At 37.5% G+C, this 25,401-nt stretch overlaps 1 protein-coding gene across 1 annotated transcript in view; it reads left to right on the plus strand.

Annotated features, from left to right (window-relative positions):
- LOC149804792 (protein jagged-1b-like) overlaps nucleotides 1-25,401 on the plus strand; it is a 111,491-nt gene that overhangs the window by 37,181 nt on the left and 48,909 nt on the right. The window contains exons 3-5 of the mRNA XM_089934410.1: nucleotides 2,199-2,215; nucleotides 9,610-9,853; nucleotides 10,796-10,856. Coding sequence (XP_089790536.1) covers nucleotides 2,199-2,215; nucleotides 9,610-9,853; nucleotides 10,796-10,856 — 322 coding nt within the window. The remainder of the gene's footprint in view (nucleotides 1-2,198; nucleotides 2,216-9,609; nucleotides 9,854-10,795; nucleotides 10,857-25,401) is intronic.

The following is a 25,401-nucleotide window of genomic DNA, read 5'->3' on the forward strand; positions in this document are numbered from 1 at the left end:
TTTTCAAATGCGTTTTCATAGCATCTTGAAAGGTAATATACTGCTGTGCATGGAATCTCTCTTAGAATTTTTGTTTTGTCTGGAGGGGGGGGGGGGAGGTTGAAAATTAATTCTCATGTTTCTGTTTTACGTAAAACAGTTATTCGTTTATTCCCAATTGTTTGACTGGTTGTAAAAATGTATGCATATTTGCTATGATGCAAAGTAGAGATCGAGATCTTTCTTCTAATTCATTTGATTAGAGGTCATTATTCTTTTTCAGTTATCATCTTTGTTCCGATTTTAGTAGTCATAACAAGTTCGGTTGATGAAAATTTGCAAATCTGTATTCATGTAATCACGCGACTTTCTTTCCAGAAGGCATGAAGCTGGATGCATGTATTTCATCGAATGTCGTAATATATCCTTTGCTCCCTTTCGATGGCTTATAATTAAACGAGCTTGTCCTTTAATGTTGCATTGAACTCTATCCCCGATATAAATTTCTAACTAAACCAACGAAAATAGAGAACGAACCACATTTTCCATCATGAAAGACATAAGAAAGACAAAACAAATCAAAAAAGGAATTGTAATACTCGTTTGATCAGCCATCTCCTGGAATTATTGTCGCGGATGGATAATATGGGTTGAATCTCAGCCAGACGTAAACCCATTTGCATTTCGAATTTTAAAATTGAACTTGGTAAATAGTTCCAATGTCTTCTGACATTGATAGTAGTAGAATGGGTCATCCTTGGGTCCAACGGAATTAACATTATGCAGTAGGTTACTTTGGGGGCCAGTTTGGGGTCAAACGAGAATTTAACATTATGCCTCCAGTTTGAAAAATGTGTATGCGTGTATATATGATTAGACGGAAAGTGTAATGTGAAATAGTGATCTACTATGCAACACTTAGTGTTCTACTGTGCAAAAAGTAGACATCTACTATCCAATACCCCGCACTATACTGTCAAAATGCCGTGCAAAGTGACCAATACATATATGTGTGTACGTATATAGACACAAATCTACTATCATTCCACGACAAAGCAATAGGTAGTAGTACTGATATACACTATTATCATCACATAAAATTAATTTTAAGTTTTAGCTAATTGTAAACAGATTTCCACGAGCATACAGACATAAAACACATATCGTGGCAATGAGTAGTATATCTCTTTTCGAAAAAGATTTATTTTCAGTCGCCACTCTCTATAGACACTGCTGAAACTCATGAGTTGGGCTTCACATTTAGCACAATATTGTTTCCATTTCCACTCGATGCATGTGTTTTTGTGGCAACAATTACAATTATGCTCATTGGCGTCCTTCTTCCAACCCTCCTTCATCGACTTTCTTGTTGATACTTCACCTCCACTTCCCTCAACCTTTCCGGTACCTTCATCCAGTTCTGAATGAGGCTTTTAGAATTTTTCTCCCGCTTCTGGTGTTCCCTTTCTCTTTTCTCTTCCGCATATGCTGCCTTGATCACCACGACCTTATCATCTATCACATTTCGTTTGAGGGACTTGGCTGTTTTTAATGAGGTCATCTCCCTCTTCAGGTGATGCTTTATTTGGTAAATCTGTAATTCTTTTACCTGGTCCAGCAGCTGTTTCAATCTGTAAAAGAGTGACACAGCAGTGCTCGGGTTACCTACTTTGCAGTGTTGACTAGCCATTTCCCTCGTTGTCGAGTCGACGATGAATGGCAAGATTGATTTTACTTGGATTTAGCCATTCGGCCATGTACGACCAGTTAACATATGCACCGCGTACTACTTATTTACTCTTCGACGCTTTCGTGTATGCAAAAGCATGATTCTTAATTTACATGCCAGGAAACAGAAAAGGAGAAGTCTGGCCGGAGTCCTGGAGCGACAGCGCTGAAACGACATAGATGTACTATAGACCAAATTCTGCCCAGTTATCTAATTTGGGCTGTTCCTACAACTTGTAATTAAGATCGTGGTAACCAGTTGTTTTTCCTACGTCATGCTGTTTTTAGAATTCAGTGTACATATTGTACATAAATAATTCCGCAATGTCAATGAAACAATACCAGGTCTGTTTAACATATTATTTGGTGTGGTCTTAGTTCGGGAGGATTCGAGTAACCTTGGGCTAATGGATCATAATTGTGTATTAAACAAGTTCTTATCGAAATTGGTTTTCAAAACCCTAAGGCATTTGAGGCAATTCTTTTTGTAGTGCTTAAAAGTGATGGAGTATAAGCTAGGTGTAATGGGAGCAGCTACGGCCTAAGGCGTTTGGGCGGCTAAAACTTGCTCCTGATTCGCCCTTTGGATCTCTCTACAGTTGCGAGGTATGCCACTGCTAAATTATTCATTGGAAGCCAAACTATGATAGTCTATGACGACATCCTCCATGCTTCTCTCAGCTCGTTTAGGATCAGCGTCGCTAGGGGAATTGAGCACCTACCGTATTTCTCTCCATGGGCTATGATGTTTCCCGTTGACTTCTGGTAGTTGGATCTTGTGAGTCTGTCAAGTCTTCACTCTACCTTATGGTTTTAGAGGCTGCCAAGATGGTTCGGAAGTCTTCTATTTGACGTCTTGTTGTTCCCGGATCACACTCAGTCCCATTTTGACTGTTTGAACTTGCAGATATTTCGCCACTAGTTGCTTCGGTGTCGACCGTGGCAACTGCCTATGTGTAGTTTTCTTTGTCGCCGCTGCTCTTGTCTCTATTTTTATTGTCGGCGTTCTTTGAGTTTTTCTCACCAACTGTGGTGCTGCTGCTGAACGTGGTGGGTGCTGTTTTTTCTTTTGTTCTCTAGGATTCTTCTTCTTCTCCACCTCCTCTGTTTCCTTTTCTGTTTGTTCGTCTACAACCTCCTTCTCATTTGCTGTTGAGAAGATTCACTAGCAGTGATGCAGTGTCTGGATCGATGGCAGTATCTGGTTCCCGTTCATCAGTTTGAGTCTCCTGATTCATGATAGTTGTCCTCCGCTGTAATATGTTGGTATGGGTGTGGGAAATCCTAGACAGATTTCCGAGTTGGTAGCTGTTTGTAGGTCTCGGTCTATGGGCTGAATCGGCTAGGAGGGTCGAAAATGGTTGTTAGGTTGCAAACATGCTTCCTTTCTCCTCTTCGCCCGTAGGCTCTTTTTTTTGCGACCTTACCACCACTCACTTCTTATTTCTTTTCTCGGCATCATCTTCAATCCTAGTGTCCCATACCAGTAGTAAATTTATTCGATTTCCACCTGTCCTTCGACTCCAGCTTGTAGCCAGAGTCATCCCTAGGGCCTTGAGTGCTCTTGGCGCAGTCATTGGAACTACATCATATGTTAGTATTCCAATGGGTACCGTGCTTTCTTTAGCTGTACCAATCTCCATTGATGGTGTGTAATTCTTGATGGATTCACCGTAACCAAAGGTCCCCATTCCACAGTTCCTGGTTGCTGACTTTCTTTAATTAGAGTGTCATTCACCCAATGGGCATGTGCGACCAGTTTTTTGTCACAATCGGTAAGAGAATTAATTGATCGTGAGGGAAGTAAAGAGAACCTTATCCCTCACGCATTTATCACACAGAGTGTGCTTCTTAAATATGTTAAATATGGCACAGTTATCCAAGTGGGAGTTCTCTACTACCAATAATGGGTAAACCATCCGTACAATTAGGTCAATCAATTAAAGTCGAGACATTTAATTACTAATGTATCCAAGTTGGAATTTTGAGTACAAAGTGTACATCCGTCTCCAAAATTTAACCCGATCTTCTGAGTCTAAGTAACTCATAATATTTTACTATCACACAATATATAAAATATAAGGGTATAAGGAATTTTTACTGCGCTATATCAAATTAATAGAGGTTTATCAAAAGGGTTTTCAATATCCAAAATAAAACCCAACACATTCAGGCAAACTTAATGTGAATTGTCTTCTTGCTGACCGAGTTAACTAACAACAGATCTTCGGACGTTCGATATACTTCCGTCGGCGGCACAAATATTCATCTCAGTAGTAACTGGTTTTCCTTTGTTTCTTCGGCGTCTACCTCTTCTTTAAGAATGGCTGCTCCCATCCAACTTCTGGAGTCCCTTGCTACTCTTTGTTTCCAGCTACTTAACAGGCTAATTAAGTATCGACTGATCTCATTCCACAGTTTCTGGTTGCTGCCTCCCTCATTCCAAAGTGGCTTGCCTACCCATTCCAGTCTGGCGGAGTTCCTCGTTGAAAAATCTTCACTGTTGTAATTCACCTGCTGATTTTTCCTTGCTTCGTACGATGGCATGTACCTCTCGTCTTTGTTTCAATTAATTAGTTAGTCAGCTTTTTGCAGGCATGCTTCCATGTATTGTAGCCATGCTCCTTTTCTTCTCTTAGTCACTGACCACACGTGGCATGAATTAATCGAATCAAATGAATTAATCGAATAAATGAATCAAGGAAAGACTTAATTCTTTGGATTGACATCGTTTGCGCACATTGGGACATGTACGAAGATTTAATTCTCAGAGTACAATATTTAGTTAGGTCGTGGAGCATTAGAAACCCCAGTCTACCTGTTAGTAGACTGAATGAGTAGGACTCGAAACCAATACAAAATCATTGCAACTCTGTATCTAGATTACAATATAATACGTCCGGTATGATTGGATACCATACTTATGACACCACCCCGGTTCCTTCCGCACACGTTCATCAGGCACCTGATTACTAGACGAGTGGGAATCGGTCTACACACTCGTCTTTGCATCTCCGAGCTAAGGGACTCGGCAGATAAATCGAAACGTCGACCGGAACGTTGAAACGCCAAGACATACAAACGTCAAATTATTCCCAGTAACTATATCGGGCTATTCCCTATTTCCAATTCTGTGTAAGCCACATTCTTAGTTAGAATCACACTCGTTTTGGGGTAAATATTTTCCTGCATAAAATTTAGAATTTAGTGTGGTAACCGTGTGTGATGGTGGTGTTGAAGGGAGATTCCCTCAAGGGGATAGTAATGATTCCATTAGATACTGGTCGGCAACCAATTACTACACTCACAATGATTTTATGTGCCATAAATACGACTCTAAGCTCACGTTAGTCCTCATGTCCGCTGAAGTAAATCATGTGTCCTTCATCCATTGATCTCTCTCCGAAATTCATCCAGCGCGTATCGCACACTCCAAGGATGTGCCATTGGTATCTTCCCATCGCATGGGTTAGCTCCTGCAATTTCCCTGCTGATGATGTTATCTCTTGCCCTTACTTTGATGGCAGTTGCACCAGTAGCATACGTATCACCACCGTCCTGGTGTTCAGCGGATGGCGAGATCATTGGTTACCCTGTAAGCGACCGATCCGGTATAAGAACTATCTGTTATCATTTGTTAATCTCTGGTGTATCATTGGCAGTTGCACCCTGGTAGAGCCCATCCCTCTACAGTGTGTATACAACAGCCAATATCCATATTACCGTATGGATCGCCTTGGTGTCAAATATGTGGCCGTTAATTTCATCTTGGATCACCTCCGCACTGGCCGTTGACTTCAACTTGGAAGACTTCCGCCCTGTTATGTCATGTTACTACCACCCTATTCCACCATAAATAGGAAAATTCGTGGAGACGGTAGTGTCTTCAATCTGCCCTTGCAAGTTTTATCTTGCATACTACCTGGCCAGTCCAAGCAAAGTCCAAATGCTAAGAGTCAAGCGAGGTACTCTTGGTGCCATTTTGTATTCTTATGGTGGCTCGGTCAGGATTCCAACCGGGGACCTCCTGCATACGAAGCCGACGCTCTAACCAGTATACATGTAATACTGAACCGGACTAATGTTTTATTGTAATCTAATACTTCGGTAAGGAAGCAAATACACACAATATTGTCCACACAGAGTGGAATCTGATCCTTGTGATCTCACATTATTGAAACAAGCGAATACAACAGTGCTGGTAATATGCTGTTTCAGAGGAGTAATCCATAAGAAACAAAATGTTCTACACTGTGGTCGTTGGGAGAGTGAACGGCTATCCAATGGCTTCCTGGGCGACGACTGTCCTCTGTGTTGTTGATATAGACTTTAACGTCTTTGGGTTTTTGAAGAGGAAGTTCGTCCAATTGACTGCATACAAACAGTCAAAAGGTAATGAAGTTTATTTTTTTCACAGGTAATGGCCACTCACGGGTTTACACTTGACTGTTCTCTAGAAAATATGTCAAGCAAGTCGGTGGACATGAAGTTTCCGTACTCTGTTGCAAAAGAGCTTCTATATATAACGTTTCTAGAGAGGTCATTGGAGATAAGGAATGGTAACTCAAGTTTTTATAACACTTTTTTCAAAAGCTGTCTTCTAAGATGACTGTCTATGTGTTTTCCTGATGCTCTTTCAACATTTCTTCTGGATCCATCTTCAAACATTTGTCGTAGTTTTGCTGATAAGGATTATCGATTTGACATCCATACCGATGTTGTATGGCGGGTGCCAAGAAGCGAGCAAAACGGTAGATTAAATGTTGTTTTTGCTCTGGTCATCGTAACATCATACCTACATTTATTTGGTTCACTTGTGGTCTTTGACTGTTAATGTTTTGTTTTGGATAGAAACCATTCTCTTTGCCACTCTCCATATTATTGAGGCATCAGGATGTGCTCTTAGTTTCTTTTCTGCACGTCAGGAGGTTTTCAATGATTAGTGCTAGTGACCATGCTGATAGTTTGTTATTCAATTACAAATCTACTTCGCTGAACAACGAATACGTGAAATTTATTGACGGGATCTACTCTAACATCGGCATCTGGATTTCTGTTGTCCATTTTATTAACTTTGACATTCAGAAACAAGTAACTGTTATTCAGATTGATGTAATTGTGAATTTGTAATTTTATTTCAAATTTGATAGCACCAAAATCGACACGGGATGAAAGACCGAGATTCTTGCATCATGATTATTGTTGTTGGCATGGCAACCGATCGAATTCTGACTTGGAACAATTGCAAGAATCTCGGAGCATTGTTTGTTTTTAAAGTTATGAATGTAAAACATCAAATTCCCTGCTGCTGTTCTACTTTTCTTATTCTTTTCCTGAACATATCTTTTGAGGTCTGAATGGTTTTGGACGTCTCTTTCTGCCTTCTGCGATGAATGTGTTTTGACCCTCGATGATATTTAGGACGAATGATTTAAAAAGAAGCTACTTCACAGTGAACATTGTGATCTAACCATATAACCCGAGGTGATTTGGCCACGAAACAAAATACTGTATTGTTTTGAAACATATCCATAAAGATATCACTGGGTAATGTTAAATAAAATTGGTTATACATAGTTCGATGGTTCTTGTCTCATATTGTCTCATAGTCACTATGGAAATTTATGAAGCTCCGGTCCGTTTTGAAAATTCGGCAGTGTCACAGAAAATAGTCGAAACATCGATTGCACGACGCTAAATGAGAAACCGCTGGTAAAACCCGCTTTCCATTGATGATCGACGCCTGCTACTTTCGTTTGTCTTCTGTAATCTGTTCCTCGAATAGGTTTATGTAACGTTTAACCATTGTCTTACATCTTGCAAACATAAAATTGTCACTACGATGGCACGGGCTAAACACATTTTATTTTGGACGTTGCTAATCTGGATAATACTTGTTTTGGTACTGAGAGGTTGATTCACCAATGGCACTTTGCATCGTCCGCTAACCCTTGTCATGAAGAGTGGTTTTTCCATCGATCATGTCAAACTCTTCATTGGATTGTTCGATGTGTTGAATTTTGTTCAAGATTTTGGAAAAGGTTAGTTCTGGCGATCTGCTAAACGCGATCCACACATGAGACTTCAAGCTGTCATTAGTGATGGATAGTCTCAGCCTCAATCTTGTGCTTGGCATTGTCGTTGCAAGTTCCCAAACATTGACTCATACGGATCTACAATGAAGAAAGTTGGTTTTTCTGCAGTAACTTGAGACTCACTCTTTGAGTAGATCAAATGTGACGGTAATCTTAACGAACTACCTAACTACTTTCTTCGTGGATCTGGACTCTTGGTCTTATAGATGGTATTAGTTCAGGATCATTGATGCTTACTTCAAAGTCGTCTGGGTGAACTTATGCTAATAGTTTTAGATCACGTGAGGCGACATCTAAAGTATTCCATCGCCTCTTAGCTTCTTCTGGTTTCTCCTTAGAAAGGTTTGATATTTTCAATTTTAGTCCAAATTTGCATTGACAAGGCTACATATTCTCTCACTGTATGTAGACGCTGTCTCACCCTGAAAGAATGCGTTCATTCACGTTCAGTCTGTGACGATGGAAGAGTCGCAACAGGCCACACTTCTCGTCAGAAATTCAGAAGCGGAAGAACAAAACAAAAACCCATGCCAGTAAAACATATTAAAATGACAGCAGTTAAAAAGTAAACTTTTGTGAGATGATATGTGATATGATTCAAAATTTCATTATGATTTTTTTAAGAAACACAATATACATACACATATTTAAAAATATGTTTTAAGATATAGCAAAAACGTAAATCCGTCATTTTGTATTTTGTTGTTGTATGCATTAATAGAATCCTTCATATGTATTAGAGTAGGATATGAAAATTCCAAACAAAAGTTAAACCGTTGTTTCAGACACGAATGACGTATTTGTGCATTATGCTTACAGTAGCTAAAGATGTTGGTTGTGTAGTTCAGTCGGTCAGTATCTGGAATTAAAGACAAGCGTTCTGATCGAACGATATACAATACGCCCTGACTGAATTAAAATAACTGCGTTTTGGTTAATGGAACTTACTATTACGATTCCATCAGGTCCTAAAGAGATGCATTGACCTAATATGTCAGCCGTTGTCAAGACAACCCCCAAAAATTTAGGTAAAGCTGGAGCGATCATCTTTTCCAGAATGTTGTTTAATCCAGACTTCGTCGTATATGTAAAGGCATTGTGGGACATTACAAGAGTCAACAACAGAGCTATTTTGAAGAGACGAATCTATGTGGAAAAGCAAGGATGCCTGAAGCCTGTTTTAGTATATGGACCAGAGTAAGAAAATTGCAAAGAAAAACTGTGAAGCGGTGACACCTGTAGTAACCCTTTTTGGTTTATTCACCTCAGTTGCCTTTTCAGGGCCAGTCGATGTCTTCGAAAAGAGAGATTCTACTTAACATCGTTGTCACTATATGTCCTTTATTTCTATACGTTTGTTTACGTCTATGTCAATATCTAACTAACTAAACCTTTGACCACTTTCTGCGTGATAGTATTTCATATATAAACACTACTACCCTTTGCTTTGACGTGGTGTGATAGTATGTGTGTGTATGTAAACATAAGCATCTAATTATTAGTCATTATACATGGCATGTTGATAGTATTGTGCAGGGTAATGGGCAGTTGATCAATAAGCGTTGAATAATAGCTTATTATTTCACTTCACATTTTTCTCTAACCCTATGTGCACCCATGTACAGATTTTCAAAAATGGTGGCGTAATGTTAAATTCATGTTTTACCACCATACCGGCCCCTAATGTAAACCTACGAGTGGCTCATGTTACTACTAAAGAGCCATCGAGAGAATATATGATTGTAACTAGAATGATGTTTATTTCTTTCAAAATAACAAGTTCAGGTACTCACTTTCAGATGACGAGTTAATTGAACATTCCGCTCACTCCGGAATTATCTTGCCAGGCTGCGCGTGGCACACGTTGACGCATAACGGCGCCGTCGCTAGCATGAGCTATCGGATCCGCCTGCAGTGTGACGCACACTACTACGACACGACGTGTTCCAAGTTCTGCCGTCCGCGGAACGACATGTTTGGACATCATAGCTGTAACGACAATGGGGACAAGGTGTGTCTAGAAGGATGGATGGGGACTGATTGCAAAACAGGTAGGGATTTGTCGATTTTGTGAATAACCCATCTTACCCACCGTCGCACCCGAAAAGGACTAGACATTTTGACCCAACCTTGATCTTGTGCAAATGACAGAATTATATGTCTTGTTATTTTACCTCAAAATTTGCCTTTCCTGCCAGAAATTGTGTCATCCTACAACAGAGGTCCTTGACAACTTTTTTTCTTATCAAAGATAAGCAACATTTTGGAAAATCTTTACTTACTGTTGGCCTCGCTAACAAAGAAATTGTGTTTATGAGAAGACTATCACGTTCTAGTTATTTCCAGTTGTGGCATTTGCCTTTTGTGGAGAATCTTGTAGGTTGATATCTCGTTTTAGACGCCTATCGTAATACCGTGGGGTATTTTTTTTAGCACAAAAGCAAAAAAAAAAAAAAAAAAAAAAAAACAGCGTTTATATCACTGTACATTTATGCTGCATAGAACTGCAAGGATTGAAAAATGTTCTTAGAGCAATTGGTTTGCATCACTTCTGTCGTCTGGAGACTAATGACCAACAAAAATCAACCCAATTCCACCCTCAACAGCGTACATGTATAGGAACTTAAATTGGTAGGACGTTGGAGTATTAGAATGGAATTTCTTCAAAGACTTCACCGAGCAAACCAGCTTTTCTCAGCTAAAATATTTACTGGAAGCCTGCATATTGATTGGAAAGATAGATTAGTTTTTATAGGACAATTTTATTTTGAGCACTTTTCATCAGTATAATATAAAGCTTGAGATGAGAATACTACATGTATACGTATTATTTATTCGGTAATAAGTACCTTTGGCATCTGATATTTAAAAAGATTGTTTTATATTACATCAATCAGAGATCTTTACATGTAAACACCGGTGTTCTAATTATTTTCAAAGTCCTCACCTCAACCCTATGCAGCTGAAGCTCTAAAGATCGGTTTTTATTGTAGCTATCTGTAAGACGGGCTGCCACGCAATCCATGGTTCGTGCACTCAACCGGGGGAATGCAGGTAACAAACAACGTCTCTCAACGATCTCACCTTTCATTTAAATACCTTTATTTATTTATTATTTATTTTATTTATTTATTTAGGTACTCTCTGATCTTCCTAACCATTATATTCTTTATCAAGTTGTCACATGCCTCCTACGGTATTTTTTTAATACCGGAGAAAGATGGACAATTAAAATTTAAATATCTTCGAGCCCCAAGTCAGCAATGCCAATGGTATAAGTATATAAATAACTCAAGGTGGAAAGTATTACAATTTAATAAAATAAAACAACTGACTTCAATAATTCCTGTGACAATTTCTCAAATTCAGCTCTTTCAAACTATTACAGTCGATGACCTATTACACTTTGCCAAATTTCATCACATAAATTTGACGGTTTTAAGAGAGAGACAGACAGAGAGAGAGAGAGAGAGAGAGAGAGAGAGAGTCATACAGAGACACAGAGAGAGAGAGAGAGAGAGTCATACAGAGAGAGAGAGAGAGAGAGTGCATTTCCCTTCCGATGCTTGACCAGTTACTCATCTGTCACTCCTCTTGTCGTATCCAGTACCCCTGCTCATGTGCTCTCCTGGCACTTTTGGTGCTCACAATCACGTGCACCTTCCGGCACTACACATCAATCTCTGACGTCACTATGGCGTCTTCCTCGCGTTCTTTGCATCTATTCCCAGGTTCCCGCTTTTTTCGCGTCAAGCCTCCACTTCCACCCGGAAAACTTCCTGTAGAGTCTTGAATTAGAATGGACGTATAGTCTGGTCTCCCTACTCTACTCTAAAGAAAATACGCCACTCTCTCACAGACCATTCATCAAAATGATGGCAAATACATTTACTGGTCAACTCACGCACTCACATCTAAGCATTCCATACACGCTTTCTTCTAAAATAATTGTGCTACAATAGTATTATTAACGAGTTCAAATAGCTGCATACACATCCCTTATTGTTAACTCCTAAATTAATCACCATCAGTAGCAATCATATGCATTTTCCACCCTACGAGCTATAAAAGACACATACAAAATATATAAAAAAAATATATACGTATGCATAAGTCCAACAATGACTATATGCTCATATACTGATAAGCAAGTACAGTTATAACACAAATCTCTATAAATTCAGTTATATATTACGATGCAACATAATAGTAAATGACACAGTACACTTAGATTTCAGTTCAACAATCAACTATACGTAACAATGTATCAATCTTACAAATTCCTATTTATGAAAGTAGTGCGAATATTCGGACGAATACATTTTACCTCAAGAAGCTTTCGTTCGCAGATCCCAACCTCGATTTCCACGAGAATTTCTTCTCCCCTTTTTCAAGTGGCAAGTTTTCCACTAGGAGTACAATCTAAACTTTCTTTGATCCTCCCTTGGTTGTATTCACTCATGTAATAATTTTAAAATGAATTTAGTCCGAAAATAACGAATTGCTTTCGTAGAATATCCGCCCTAAATTTGAATGTCTTAGTTTTGATTGGACACGGTCTGGTCTCTCTGAAACTGCTTAAATCTAGCACTTGCTGGTCACTGTGTTTCGCATTTCCCCCCAGTCTTTCATGTCAGTAGAGAGGCACAGACGATTTGCAACAAACATCCTGGCTATGTACACTAGCTCTTTGACTACGGTTTAACAAAGAGACTCGACGAATTAACTATTGAAGATACATGTATACATGGAGGCATCGAAATATTTTCCCACAATTTACACACGTACTCGTGTCGTATTTTTTCATTTATATAATTTGTACCCGAAACCAGCACATAAAGGTGAATTGTAAATAGTAAATGTGAGAATGATGTGAGAAGTCTGCACACAAAAAAATTTCAGACGTGAATTTATGCCAGTGATAGAAGGTGTGTAATATTAGTACAATCGTGCTACCGATACTATATTCTAATATAGTTTTGTTATGATAATAACAAAAGAAGCATGTTTTATAAGAAACAATCCAAATATCGCTAGCTTAAATCCACAATTGGTATCAAAATAAGTAATACGTAAACAGATCTGGTGACTATATTGTCTAGAAAATATGTTTGAACAGACAGTCTAAACGATGCAGATCCACTGGAACATTTTTGACCTCGGTCCATGTTGACAATTACTCGTATCAAAGGTTAGTGTAGTCAGTCCATATGGCCGTTGTTTTACACGACATTACACATCCGGGCACCGCTCACGAGTACATAATACTTGGCGGTTCGTGTGGAAAATGAAGTAAGTCCAGCGTTATCATATTTCAAAGTTTGTCAAACAAATGTTTGCCATTACAAAATAAAGAAATAAAAATCACAAACTCGGTATGTTTTGCTGATGTCAAAGTAAAACGCTAAATAAAGCGTAAATATGAGACGATGATAGTGTATTTCGCTAACATATACAACTATGATGGAATTCGTAATGTTTGCTGCCATTTGTTTGTCTGATAATACTCGTTTCATGATGTCGTTACCTATTAAGCGTTAACCTTTTGAGAGTGTGATGCAGGCCTTCATACCAGTACACGAATAAATGAATATTTCATAGTGTATCATTTACTATTTTGCAAGGACATTTCTTTATTTTAGTCAGTGTATTATTTAACAATAAATATAATTCTGGTTTTATATTTCTTTGTGAAGATTATTTTAATCTATTCCGACTGTTAAAATATACATTAGGCAAATTTTATTCAGAATTTTCTTGCATTTATATAAAAAAAACCATTATCTCACTGTAACTATTTTACCGACTATGAACAATAGAAAACAATTAACTTCAGCCCCCCACCCCACCCCCACCCACCACACACGCACACATACATACTGTTATAGATACCAGTCTTGATTGTAACTCCTAGTACATGATTTTATCTAAGTTTTGTAATTTATATTTTATTTTATTGTAATTGCACAGATGAATTATCTTTGTTAGATTTTGCCTACGTGACTAGGGTCTGTTTCAGGTATATTAAGAACGTAAAACTCTATAGGATCTATATATAACTAGATGCTTGCGTATGTGTTGACAGTTACTAATAATAATGCCCTAAATAATAAGGCCTAATAACGACTTTGGGATAATTAATTTCTCATTGGCTGATGTGGTTTGGACGCTTCTTGAAGAATTCAGTAACTTCCCATTGATTGGCCTAGGCCACATGAATGGGCAATTTCGATTCAAAATGAGTAGTAAGATATGTCACTTGAGGTTTGTTGTGAAATATAATAATGATAATAATAATAATAATAAAGAGGACTTTTTTGTATAGCGCCTAATCTTTAGAAGCTCTAAGCGCTTTACAGCATTAGACAACACCTATAACATAAAAAACATATAATGATACGATTACAAAAAACAAACACCATGAAATTAGAAAACATAAAAACATGCTGAAAATATTTAAGGTAGGAAACATTATTAGGTCTTTAAGTTTGTTCTTGCAGTCGAAATAGATGAGTTTTAAGAGCACTCTTGAATGGGATCTCTGTGTCTTTGTGTTTAAGTCCAGTTGGCAATTCGTTCCAGGTTAAGGATGATCCGAGCAGATATGTTTTGAACTTTTTGAAGTTTCTGGAGTATATATTGAGATGAACCAGACATAACTGAGTTACAGTAGTCCAGTCTTGAAAGTACTAATGAACACACAATTGTTTTAGTGGCATCAACTGAAAGATATTTGTGAATGGAGTTGATGCATCTCAGCTCAAGATATGCAGCCTTGCATATGTTCATGACATGTTGGTGCAATGTGAGAGTATGGTCTTGAGTAACACCTAGGTTTCGTACTGACTGTGTGAATTTAATGTTGGTGTTGCTGATATTTATTGTTTGAGGTAAAGGATGTGACTAAGAAAGTCTCTGTGTTGTGATCAGAATGCCTTCAGTTTTATCATCATTCATCTGCAGCTTGTTACATGTCATCCATGATTTCACATCAGAAATGCACCTCTCTACACCTTGGATGGTAGCATCAGCTTCAGTTGGATGGCTAGATTTGTATAAGTGAATGTCGTCAGCGTACAACTGGTGAGACACAGGATGATGATCTAAGACACTTGAGAGCGGCTGGGTGCATGGAATGAAGAGAACAGGCCCAAAAACAGACCCCTGGGGAACACTACAACATAGATCAACTGGGCTGGAGTGTGTTCCATTTGCGGACACACTTTATGTCCTGCTGACCAAGTAGGACTTGAACCACAGTAAGGCTATATCATGTATGCCAAATACATGCTGGAGACGGTGAAGTAATATATCATGGTCTATTGTGTCAAATGCTGCAGACAAATCAAGGAGGGTGAGGACTGTAATCTTTCCGCTATCCAAAGCAGACTGAATGTCATTAACTACTTGTAGAAGAGTAGTTTCAGTACTGTGGCAAGGGCGATATGCAGATTGTACATTGCTAAAAAGACTGTTTAAATTCAGATGAGATACATGCTGGGATAGAACAACTTTTTCTAAGATTTTAGATCTGAATGCGAGATTAGAAACTGGGTTCTTTAAATCGTTATGGTCGAGTGTTGGTTTCTTGAGCAGAGGGTTTACAATGGCAGATTAAAAAAATGATGGGAATTCACCGGATGAGAGAGGGGTATTAATAACATCTGGTAGTGAGGGCAATACTGGATCTAAGCACTCAAGCAGCAGTGATGTTGGAATTGGATCAAGTTTACATGACTTTGGTGCACACTTCGTCACGAGTGTACGTACTAAATCCAAAGAGACAGGTTCAAATGCTGCTAATGGTTGCCGCTGAAATTCTGTATCCTAACTGTATGGTAACGACGAGTCAATTGAAATTGTGGTGTCAAGCTTATGTCTAATGGTTGTACTTTGTCACGGAAGAAATTCGCAAACATGTCCGGAAGGTCGACTGGAAAGAAGGTAGTTGGAAGTGGTGTACATTTGTTCCTTGACATTACTTGTTAGCTGTTTGCAGCTGAAACTTTACATGATCTTAGTACTGTAGTGGGCTGATTTCGCTGCATGGACTATGTCTGTGAAGTTCTTCTTAGCGGCTTCATAAATTTGCTTATGAACAGTGAGTCTGGTGGAAAGCCAAAGCCTCTCAGCTTTACGGCGGTCTCTTTTAGCAGTGCGAAGTTGGTCCCTAACACTGCTATACCATGGAGAACACTTTTGAATTGATACTCTGGGCTTGGTGGCTAGGGCTTGTTTGTCGAGCAATGAACGCAGGCAGTTATCGAGTTGTTCTGCTGTAGGAGGTAAGCAACTTGTTAGGTTTGTTTGGATGTCATGTAATAGTTTGGTTCTATTTATCATACGGAGGTTTCTCTTAGTAGCAAATAAAGGTGGAGGGTTAGGGACTAATACGTTAAGATGGCATACAATGCAGAGGTGATCTGATGCAAATTAGTGGGATACCAAGGAGGACCGTAGAATATTATCATCAGGTCTATGAAGAATCCAGTCAAAAATGTGACCATGTTTATGGGTGGGTTGGTTAACTGACTGTTTGAGGTTGAAAACATTAATGGAATCTGGGAGTTTTTATGTGTTTGGGTTTTCGGGACAGTCTAAGTGAAAGATAAAATCTTAAAGAATAATCAGGTTGCCACCTATCGAATTTCCATATTCCAGGAGATTTGGAAACTGCTCCAAAAAGAGAGATTCAGTCAGCTTTTTTTTTTCTACTAGGAGGAGGGCGGTATAGGCAGAAAGTATGGACTAACCTTTATTCCAGTGTGAGTGTGGTTTGGACTAGTTCAAACGATGTGTGGTAGAAATTGAAAGTTGTGTTGTGGTTAAGACGTTTGATCATGGAGTTCTTTGAGATTACCGCAATTCCACCTCCGCGAGAGTGGCGGCGGAATGACTTGATGGAGTAACCGGTGGGTGTTAAATCAGCGCACTTGGGCTCATCGCCTGATGCTTTTAGCCATGTTTCTGTCAGAAAACAGACGTCGATATTCTGATTGTTGATAAAATTAACTATTTCTGTGCGCTTTTCCGGTAGTCCTACTGATTGGGCGTTGAATAATGCAATGCGAAGAGGTGTCTCTTGGATAGTTGACTCAAAGGTTGACGATTTAATAGGGATTTGAACTAGGTTGTCTAAATTAACGGCCGAAATTGTAAATTGTTTTGCCGGAAAGGGCATAAGGGAGATAACTGGAATTCTTCTTCCTGTTCTACGACGGCCAGCTTTGAAACAAGGTTTCTTTTCTCGCTTCTGTTTACATTTAAGTAATGATGAATGTAGTCCCAATTCGTTTAGTCTTAAACACAATGTAGTGTGGAGTGCCAATGAATTATCATTTAAAGCAATTAATGAGGGTCCATCATAGCATAAACGGTTTGACTCTCGAGTAGCACGTGATGGTGGTTTGTTCAACAAAGGACGTTGTAGCAGTGGAGAATTACAGCTGAGAAAAAGTCTAATTGTTCTCGTTTCCAAAGCAAGGAGATGAAGAAACACATACGAACTGAACAGCCAATGCATGATGAACACAATAACGTAGACGAAGACAGACAACAAGCACATATATCATGAAATACGGCTCAAAAACGGAACAGCTGCTTCAAGCCGGTTGAGCGATAGTGGCCATCTTGTTTTATATCAAAGTCGTAATAGAAGGTGTGTATAAGGAGAGAACTTAGCAATCAGATTCATTCCTATTTAGGAGACATGCTGATTTCTTGTGTTACTGTTTAAAGTCTGCAGAAGTGTTTTATGTTATACTTAAATATTATTTGAGATGAAAAAATGTTTGGATCGTTCAGTGGAAAAAGAAATCGCTCATTATTTGGACTATACTATTATTCTAGAACTATTGAGAATTATTCAAAGGAGCTCTAGACAACGCAATCTTAACAATGTCACGATTCTTAACGGACTAGTACATTTCCGGTCTTGAAATTTATACGGAACTTTCGGTCTTTAGGGCTTTTATAGAACTTTGTCAGGATTATTTTGGATTCACTTCCTCTCATATTTTTCATTTATAACTTTGATAATTAAATTATTTGTTAAGTTTTACAAAACTTTGTTAGCTTTGCTCTTTCTTTTAGTTTGTGACCATACATAGAGTCGTAACAATACATACATACATACATACATACATACATACATACATACATACATGCACACACGTACAAAGATACATACATATATACATACATACATGCATGCACGCGCACACACACACATACATACATACATACATACACTCACATATATACACCCACATACATACATCCATTCATACGTACATACATACATGCACACACTTACATACATACATGCATGCATGCATACATACATACGTACATACATACATATACATACATACATACATAGATACATACATACATACATACATACACATAAAATCTCGCAGCCATTTCATGGAGTTTTCATTTGCTTAGTGACAATCTAAAAGGTAATGAAACGCCGTAAAACTATTTCTTACCTCTCTTTTAACATATTCAGGGTATTAAATGCTAACAGCAAAAACTATTACATGGAGTCATTCTGACCATTTTACGCTTCTTGTAATTAAACGTGCCTTGATCCAAGGAAATGCTACTAAGTTCTGTTCAAGATTTCTATATGCTAGTAGTAAATTGTTTAAAAGGAAAATCTTTGAAACGTCGTCTTTTACTTTATGTAATGAATCAGACTCCCCCATATTTAGTTTTTGGGTGTCCGTTCATGAAAACATTACCGATAAATTGTATATCAGTTCCTAGAGATAAGTGTCATACTGAGTTAGATTTAACAAAACGTACCATATTATTTGGAATGAAAAATTCACCAAATTTGAGATCATTGAAGCGTGCTTTTTATAATAAAATTAATCAAATGTTGAGATTTTGAAATGCCATACTATATTTTTTCTCTCAATAATTTCGTTTGTAAAACCCAACCCCTGATTTTAAAAACGAAAAGCATCAAAAGTGAGTCATTGTATTCATTGATTTATAATTTCTAACCTGATTGTCGCCAAGGGTACCTAGCACTATGAGGCGCCGTAGGGGACAAAAGCTGGTCCAATCAGAAGGTTGCCATTGAAATTTTAATGTCATATGTCCAGATTTACAAGTTGACGTGTTGCATCAAAGATTCTTATCCTTAAAGTTCTATTTTCATGGTCGAGATTTTAGATTGCATCTGTTGAATTAAACAGTAGTGGTTGAAAGTTATATTTTCTATGTCAAGGTTTTAGATTGTGTCGTTTGAATTACACGGCGGTGGTTAAAATTTTAATGTCATACGTTAAGAATTCCTAATTCACGTATTGATTCGAAGAGTTTATGTTCAACGTTCCATTTGATATGTTGAGTATTTAGATTTCATCTGTTGAATTTACACAGCGCTGTTTGAAAATTGTATGTCCATTGTCGAGTTTTTTTTATTGTATCTACTGAAATACACGGTGGTTGTTGAAATTTTAATGTCATGTGTCTCGAGTTTCAAGTTAACATGTCGAATCAAATTGATTGTGCTGAAAGTTCCATTTCGTATGTTGAGTTTTGAGATTGTATCTGTTGAATTACGCAGCAGTGATTGGACATTTTATTGTGCTTGTCAAAATGGTTATTTTTATATGTTGAAATGATATGTTAGTGTTAAAAGTAACATAACACAATGTCCACTTTAACAATTCAAAATAATATAGAGTATTAAGATACATCATTCGTGTATTCAGTTATGAGGCTCTATTACATTTCATGCATTTACAGTTTGAAAGTTGCCATTCACAGGTCGAGTATTACTATGAATTTCTTCGCTAGATTTCGCTCTCGTGAACGGGTCGCGTTATTTTTAAACAAGAAGGTTGCTTCTCGTTGCTGTGAAATTCAACAGATGAAATCAAAGTGCTCGCCATATGAAATGGAACTTTCATCACAAACAGTTAGGAATTCTCGACATATGATATTGAAATTTGAACCACCGCTGTGTAATTCAAAATATGCATTGTAAAACGTCGAAATAGGAAATATAACTTTAAACTACCACTGTATAATTCAACATATAAAATCTTATTAATCTCAATCTAAACAATGGAACTTTAAGGACATGCAGTTTGATCCCACGCGTGATATTGGATTTCTCGACATACGACATCGAAATTTCAATTGCAACGTTCTCATTAGACCAGCTTTTGTCCGTACGGCGCCTCATACTAGTACTGTCAGCTAATTGAGCGTTGCAACGCAAACGGAAGCTCCAGACCGATGTAAAAAAGCAGACAGAATGCTTGCTGTCCATTTCTGGTTTTTAGAACAGTCTGTATCAGTAAAAACTGCGTCCCGTATTTGCAATGTCTAGTTATAATATTTATAAAACAAATTGAACAAAGAAATAGGAGGAACTCATGTATACATGTGTTCAAAGATATGTAACGCCAAAATGTATGCAATTACCGAGATTATCGAAGACGGTGAACTTGTACATCACATATGTTGCTTAAGACATAGACTGGCCCAAGCAAATATGACAAACCAAGTTGCTAAAGAAACTCCAGTTTGATTCGAAACGCTTACAAGTGAACGGTGTTTGGGACCCCCAGACAACATCGGGTTAGAACTTATAAATCAGTCAACGAAATTGTTATGTATTTTGCATTTGTATATACTTGATGCTTTCTATTTTTAAAATCGGTAGGGGTGGGGTACAAACAAACGGGATTGTGTGATAATTCTATAGTGGATAGTATTTTAAGTTTACCATGATGAAAGAGCAATGCACTGTCAGTCATCTTTCAATTCTGAGATATTTTCCAATTCGTTTAAAGACATTTATTTGTCTATATACTTTTGGACAATTATTGGCATAAAATTCAAAGGCTTCACAGGAGTTTAACCAAAAGTTGACAAGAGATATTGTTCTCGTTGTTAAAGAAAGCCCCAAGATAACATTTAGTTTTATTACTAAATGCAGTGGCTTGGAACTTATCAAGGTTTACTTAATTAAATTGTCTGAAACACAGCTATTGTCTGCCCCTAGTCCATTATAAATCGTGTCCTACCACCGGTTTTCAAAAGTATTTTCCTGGCACAGTTACAAATATAAATCCATTTATATATATATATATATATATATATATATATATATATATATATATATATATATATATATATATATATATATATATATATATATATATATATATATTCAACCATCATTATTGTTGAATGTGTGACATATACTTTACAAAAGAAATGATATAGTTCGCATTCTACTTACATTAAATTTTATGGTACCGATAATTTTTTCACTGTAGGTTAATTCAATTTATTTCAGTGTTTCTGATTATAGCGGTTGGTATCTTGCATGTTGTATAAAGATAAATGTACCGACTTCTGTTTTCACCTGTGAGAGCATCCACGTCACATCTGGGAACGTTGCGATGTATAATCTAATTATAACGAAGTCACTTTCACATTCAAGATTTCAAAATATTGAAGTCGTGGTACGCATAAACTGTGTTGTTATTTGCATATGTATACGGATAAAAGTAATCTATGAAGAAGATGATGTCGTTAATAAAAATATTAAAATGTATGGGTCCAGGGCAAGCCAAAAGTTGTTTTTATTTTGGTGCTCTAGGCGAACTATGGCTTAGGCGCCACTCCCACCCCCACCCCGTAAAAAGGTAGCTCCGTCTAATTTGGCGCCCTAATCGACCGCCTGGTTCGGCTGTATGGTCGGGTTGGCCCTGAATGGGTCAAATAAGTGACACCTAAGGTGCCCCCATATAGCATATAGCTATTAAAGGTATCATCCAAAGGGAGGAAAATCCATCCAAAGGGAGGTAACCCCATCCAAAATCGCGTGTAAGCAACACAAGCCAATATTTAGGGCAACAAAATGATCCAAGCATATATGCCACACAGGAAACACGCTCAGCCTGCATTATATTAAGATTGTAGAAGTAACTTGCTTACTTGTGTCTACATATGGAGCATTTACAAAGTAAGTTCTTAGACCAGGTCTTTACGAGGGATTTGAAATTGCTTATATTCTGAGGGAGTTCGTAGATTATTGGAGAGAGAATTCCTTAGTTTTCCTGCTGCATATATAAGAGACTGTAGCCCATATCTCGATGTTCTTCCTTTTTTGATCTCCACAGTGTTTACATACCTAAAAGAGTAAGAAGATCCATTAAAGTATGTCGAATAGTTCTTGGCGAAAATTTGAAATACTTCAGGTGTCGTGGTGTTTATCCTTGGATGTGAAGAGTTAAAACATTTGCCAAATCCAAGAGATCAGAATATGGTTTCTTCAGATCATTAAAGATAAATTTTAGATCTCTCTCCTGGAGTTTTGAAAGTTTGTTCATATTAGCGAGACTGCGGAAATGCCAGGTTAGATGACAGTACTTGAAGTTGCATTGGTTAAGAGTGGTACACAGACAGTATTCCTTCAGTGGTACGATATTTTCACATTTGTTTGAGCACATATAATTATTTGCTTGCTTTCAAAAATCAGTGATTGGCTGATTTATGTTTAGCTTAAAGTCCAAAAATGGCTCCGATTAGCTTTACCAAGTCTTCACAAGATATATGAGCCTTGCTGAAACATAAAGGTTCAAGTTATTCGTTGGTTCTTCTTTCCAGGTGTAATATTTTGGACTTTACACGGTTTGCTTTCATTTCATTGTTGATAAGTCACTGAATCAATGTAATGCACTCCGTTTCCAAAGTAGATTCCATAATATTGAAGTCGTGGTGAGCATAGGCAAGTGCGTTGTTATCTGCATATTTGTATAGATCAGAATTGTTTATGAAATAAGATGTCATCAATATAGATATTATAAAGAATGGGTCCAATAATTGATCCATAAGTTACCCTTTTACAGATATTTGTCCGTGAACTAGTTACATTTATGAGACGCAATCTGCCACAAAGTTTACTGTCGAAAATGGAAGTTCGAACGCTGCCAGATTCTGGAGGAGCTTGTTGGTTAAACAGCCAAATGCTTTTGATAAAATAGATTCGGCATATTTGTTGTTGTCTAGGGCTGAGCGAAAGTCTACTTAGTCAAAGTGTTCTAGTCTAACAGACTCGGCGGTTTAGACGATACTTCGTTTTGCTAGAAATACAACTAATGCGTGTGTAAATTCTACTATTCCTTTTTCATTGATTCAGAAGCAATTGTTCAACATTAACAGCTATCTCACGCAGAATCAAACGCATACCAGATGTCATCCTTTTCCACCTTACCACTGAAATTCTGTAAAGACAAAACCAAAAACTTTCTACTGGCTCATCTTAATATAAATAACATTCGTTATAAATTTGGTGAAAATTCTTGATCAATAAAATGGTACATTTATTGGTGCTAATTGAAACGAAGATTGATTCATCATTAGCCGATGCCCAATGTACTGCTTCGACTCCGGGCCACCGTTATGTTCCACAAAGACCGTACCGGACAGGGTGGTCATGTCCTTATTTTCATTCGTTCAGACATTTGATCCAAAAGAAGGAACTCGAACCGGAGCATACTGAATATATATGAACAGAAATAACCATCCAGATACATAAATGGCGGTTAGCTAGCGGTTTAAAAATCTAGACATGCTAGAAAACTAAGCTTACTATGGACTGAAATTACTTTGTTAATTAAAATTACTATATTTTATGATAATTTTATTCTGTTAAGGAGACCTACAATTTGACCTTTTAAACCAAAATAAATGTCGGTCCGTCATCGAGAATTTAGATATGCTAAACATGATTGAGAAAATGCCTGGACCAGTCTGTTTGAAAACTGAGGACAAAACCCTCACGCACAGATGTTATCCTTGCAAACAAGAAGTAGCACCTATATAAATCTGGCAAGGTTGACACTGGTATTAGAGTACCAACGGCACGGTCTTTCAGGAATACACGCTCTAATGTCAGAGGTAATCTGAAATTTCATATGCTGCCTGTTTCTGGAGAAGACGTTTGCGGGGTAAACAGTCGCTTACTTTGGATAAATCCATCCAAACATCTGTTGCGTACTTTTGTGTTTTTTTCCTTTTGCGTCTAGGGCTTAGCGCAATTCTTCAGGTCGTCAAAATATCGTAGTTTAACCGCTGAAACTCTTTTGAAAGCAGAAAGGCAAAGATGCAAACTATTTTTAGAGTAATTGAGCAATGTGGTTACAGATATCTCGTTGAACGAGTTTTTTTTAAAAATTATATTGTTGTAAAAACACTAACTGTTTTGTTCATCAATTGTCTCGCTTTTATTGTATATTGGGATATCGTTGAGTTACTTGAGTCTGGTTTGGGAAAATGTTCTGATTAAGGCTATAGTTATCAGTTTGGTTATGTGACCAGTCAGTGATCGACTTTCATATTTCATGATTTACGTAAACTGAGATCAATTCCGATTACCTTTAACTATTATTAGTGTTTTGCATGGATTTCTCTGTAAAGTCTTTAGTTGCATGTAAAAAAAATTATTTTATGGCCTGTATTCTTCTGCATTCATCGTCGGGTAGATAGTTATTTCCAGTATCTTTTGGAACATTCATGAATAAATCATTGAAGATCTCTGGTGCATGGGCCTGATCGGAATAATTTGATAATTTTGTTTTGGAAAATTATGTGATAAAACACCTTTATTTGCTTGGAAGTGTCTAATGCATGGCCAAAAATCGTTGCTTTTCCGTTTGTGCAGCTTTAGAAAAGTCGACTTTTATGGCTTCACTTCTAACTTTGTCACAAAATTTCTTTCTATTTTGTAATTGTTTCAAGTTTTGTTTTTTCTAGATCTCCAGTGTTTATGCAATAGTTGAGATTTTTGCGTAAAACCTTTCTAATCTTGCCATCGCTTACTCTCATTATTTTATGTTTATTTTTCATTATCAATATTTCTCAGTTTGAGTCCTATTTGCATTCCATATGTTTTGTACTGGGACTCTATATTTATCCTTTTTCCTTTATTTGTTTGTTTGCTTTTCATGCAAGCTAAACAAAGGCAATATTTGCACATGATTGAAATTAATTGCTTTGTTCACACTGTGTTAGCAAAACTACCCATAATCTGTCAGCTTCATTAATGGCCCGTTGTATTAATGTTCAGTCATAACAATGTCTTATTGAGATACTGTACCCGTGGTCAGTGCCCGTATGTGCACCATGACGTCATCGCCATATTTTCTTATAACGGCCTTGGGAAGTTTTGTGTTCAGGGTGTAACTAATATTCGTATCTGAGGCCGAGCAATACGTAACATGTGTGGAACGGTGCGTGTAACAATAACCCAGTCTATCACTCTCTGGACCATGGAACTGTTGACAGACAGTTAGCTGTTTTATATCATGTCTAATGTCCAATCGATGGACTTAAAAAAATAACATTAATCGATGCTACCTGTAATACAGATTCCTGATAAGGAAGGTTATCCCAGATAATATTTTCATAAATATTCTTTCTTCATTAAGGATTGATTTATGGAGTCATTTGATGAAGGTAAATAAACGATCAGCTCTAGATTTGTTATAAAATAAGATGAAAATATCATACGATGCCACCATATCACCATTTATGCGTGTACATTCATGATGCAAATGAG

Source organism: Sinohyriopsis cumingii, chromosome 2 (genome assembly GCF_028554795.1).
Source record: "Sinohyriopsis cumingii isolate HCF-2022 chromosome 2, ASM2855479v2, whole genome shotgun sequence".
Taxonomy (NCBI): domain Eukaryota; kingdom Metazoa; phylum Mollusca; class Bivalvia; order Unionida; family Unionidae; genus Sinohyriopsis; species Sinohyriopsis cumingii.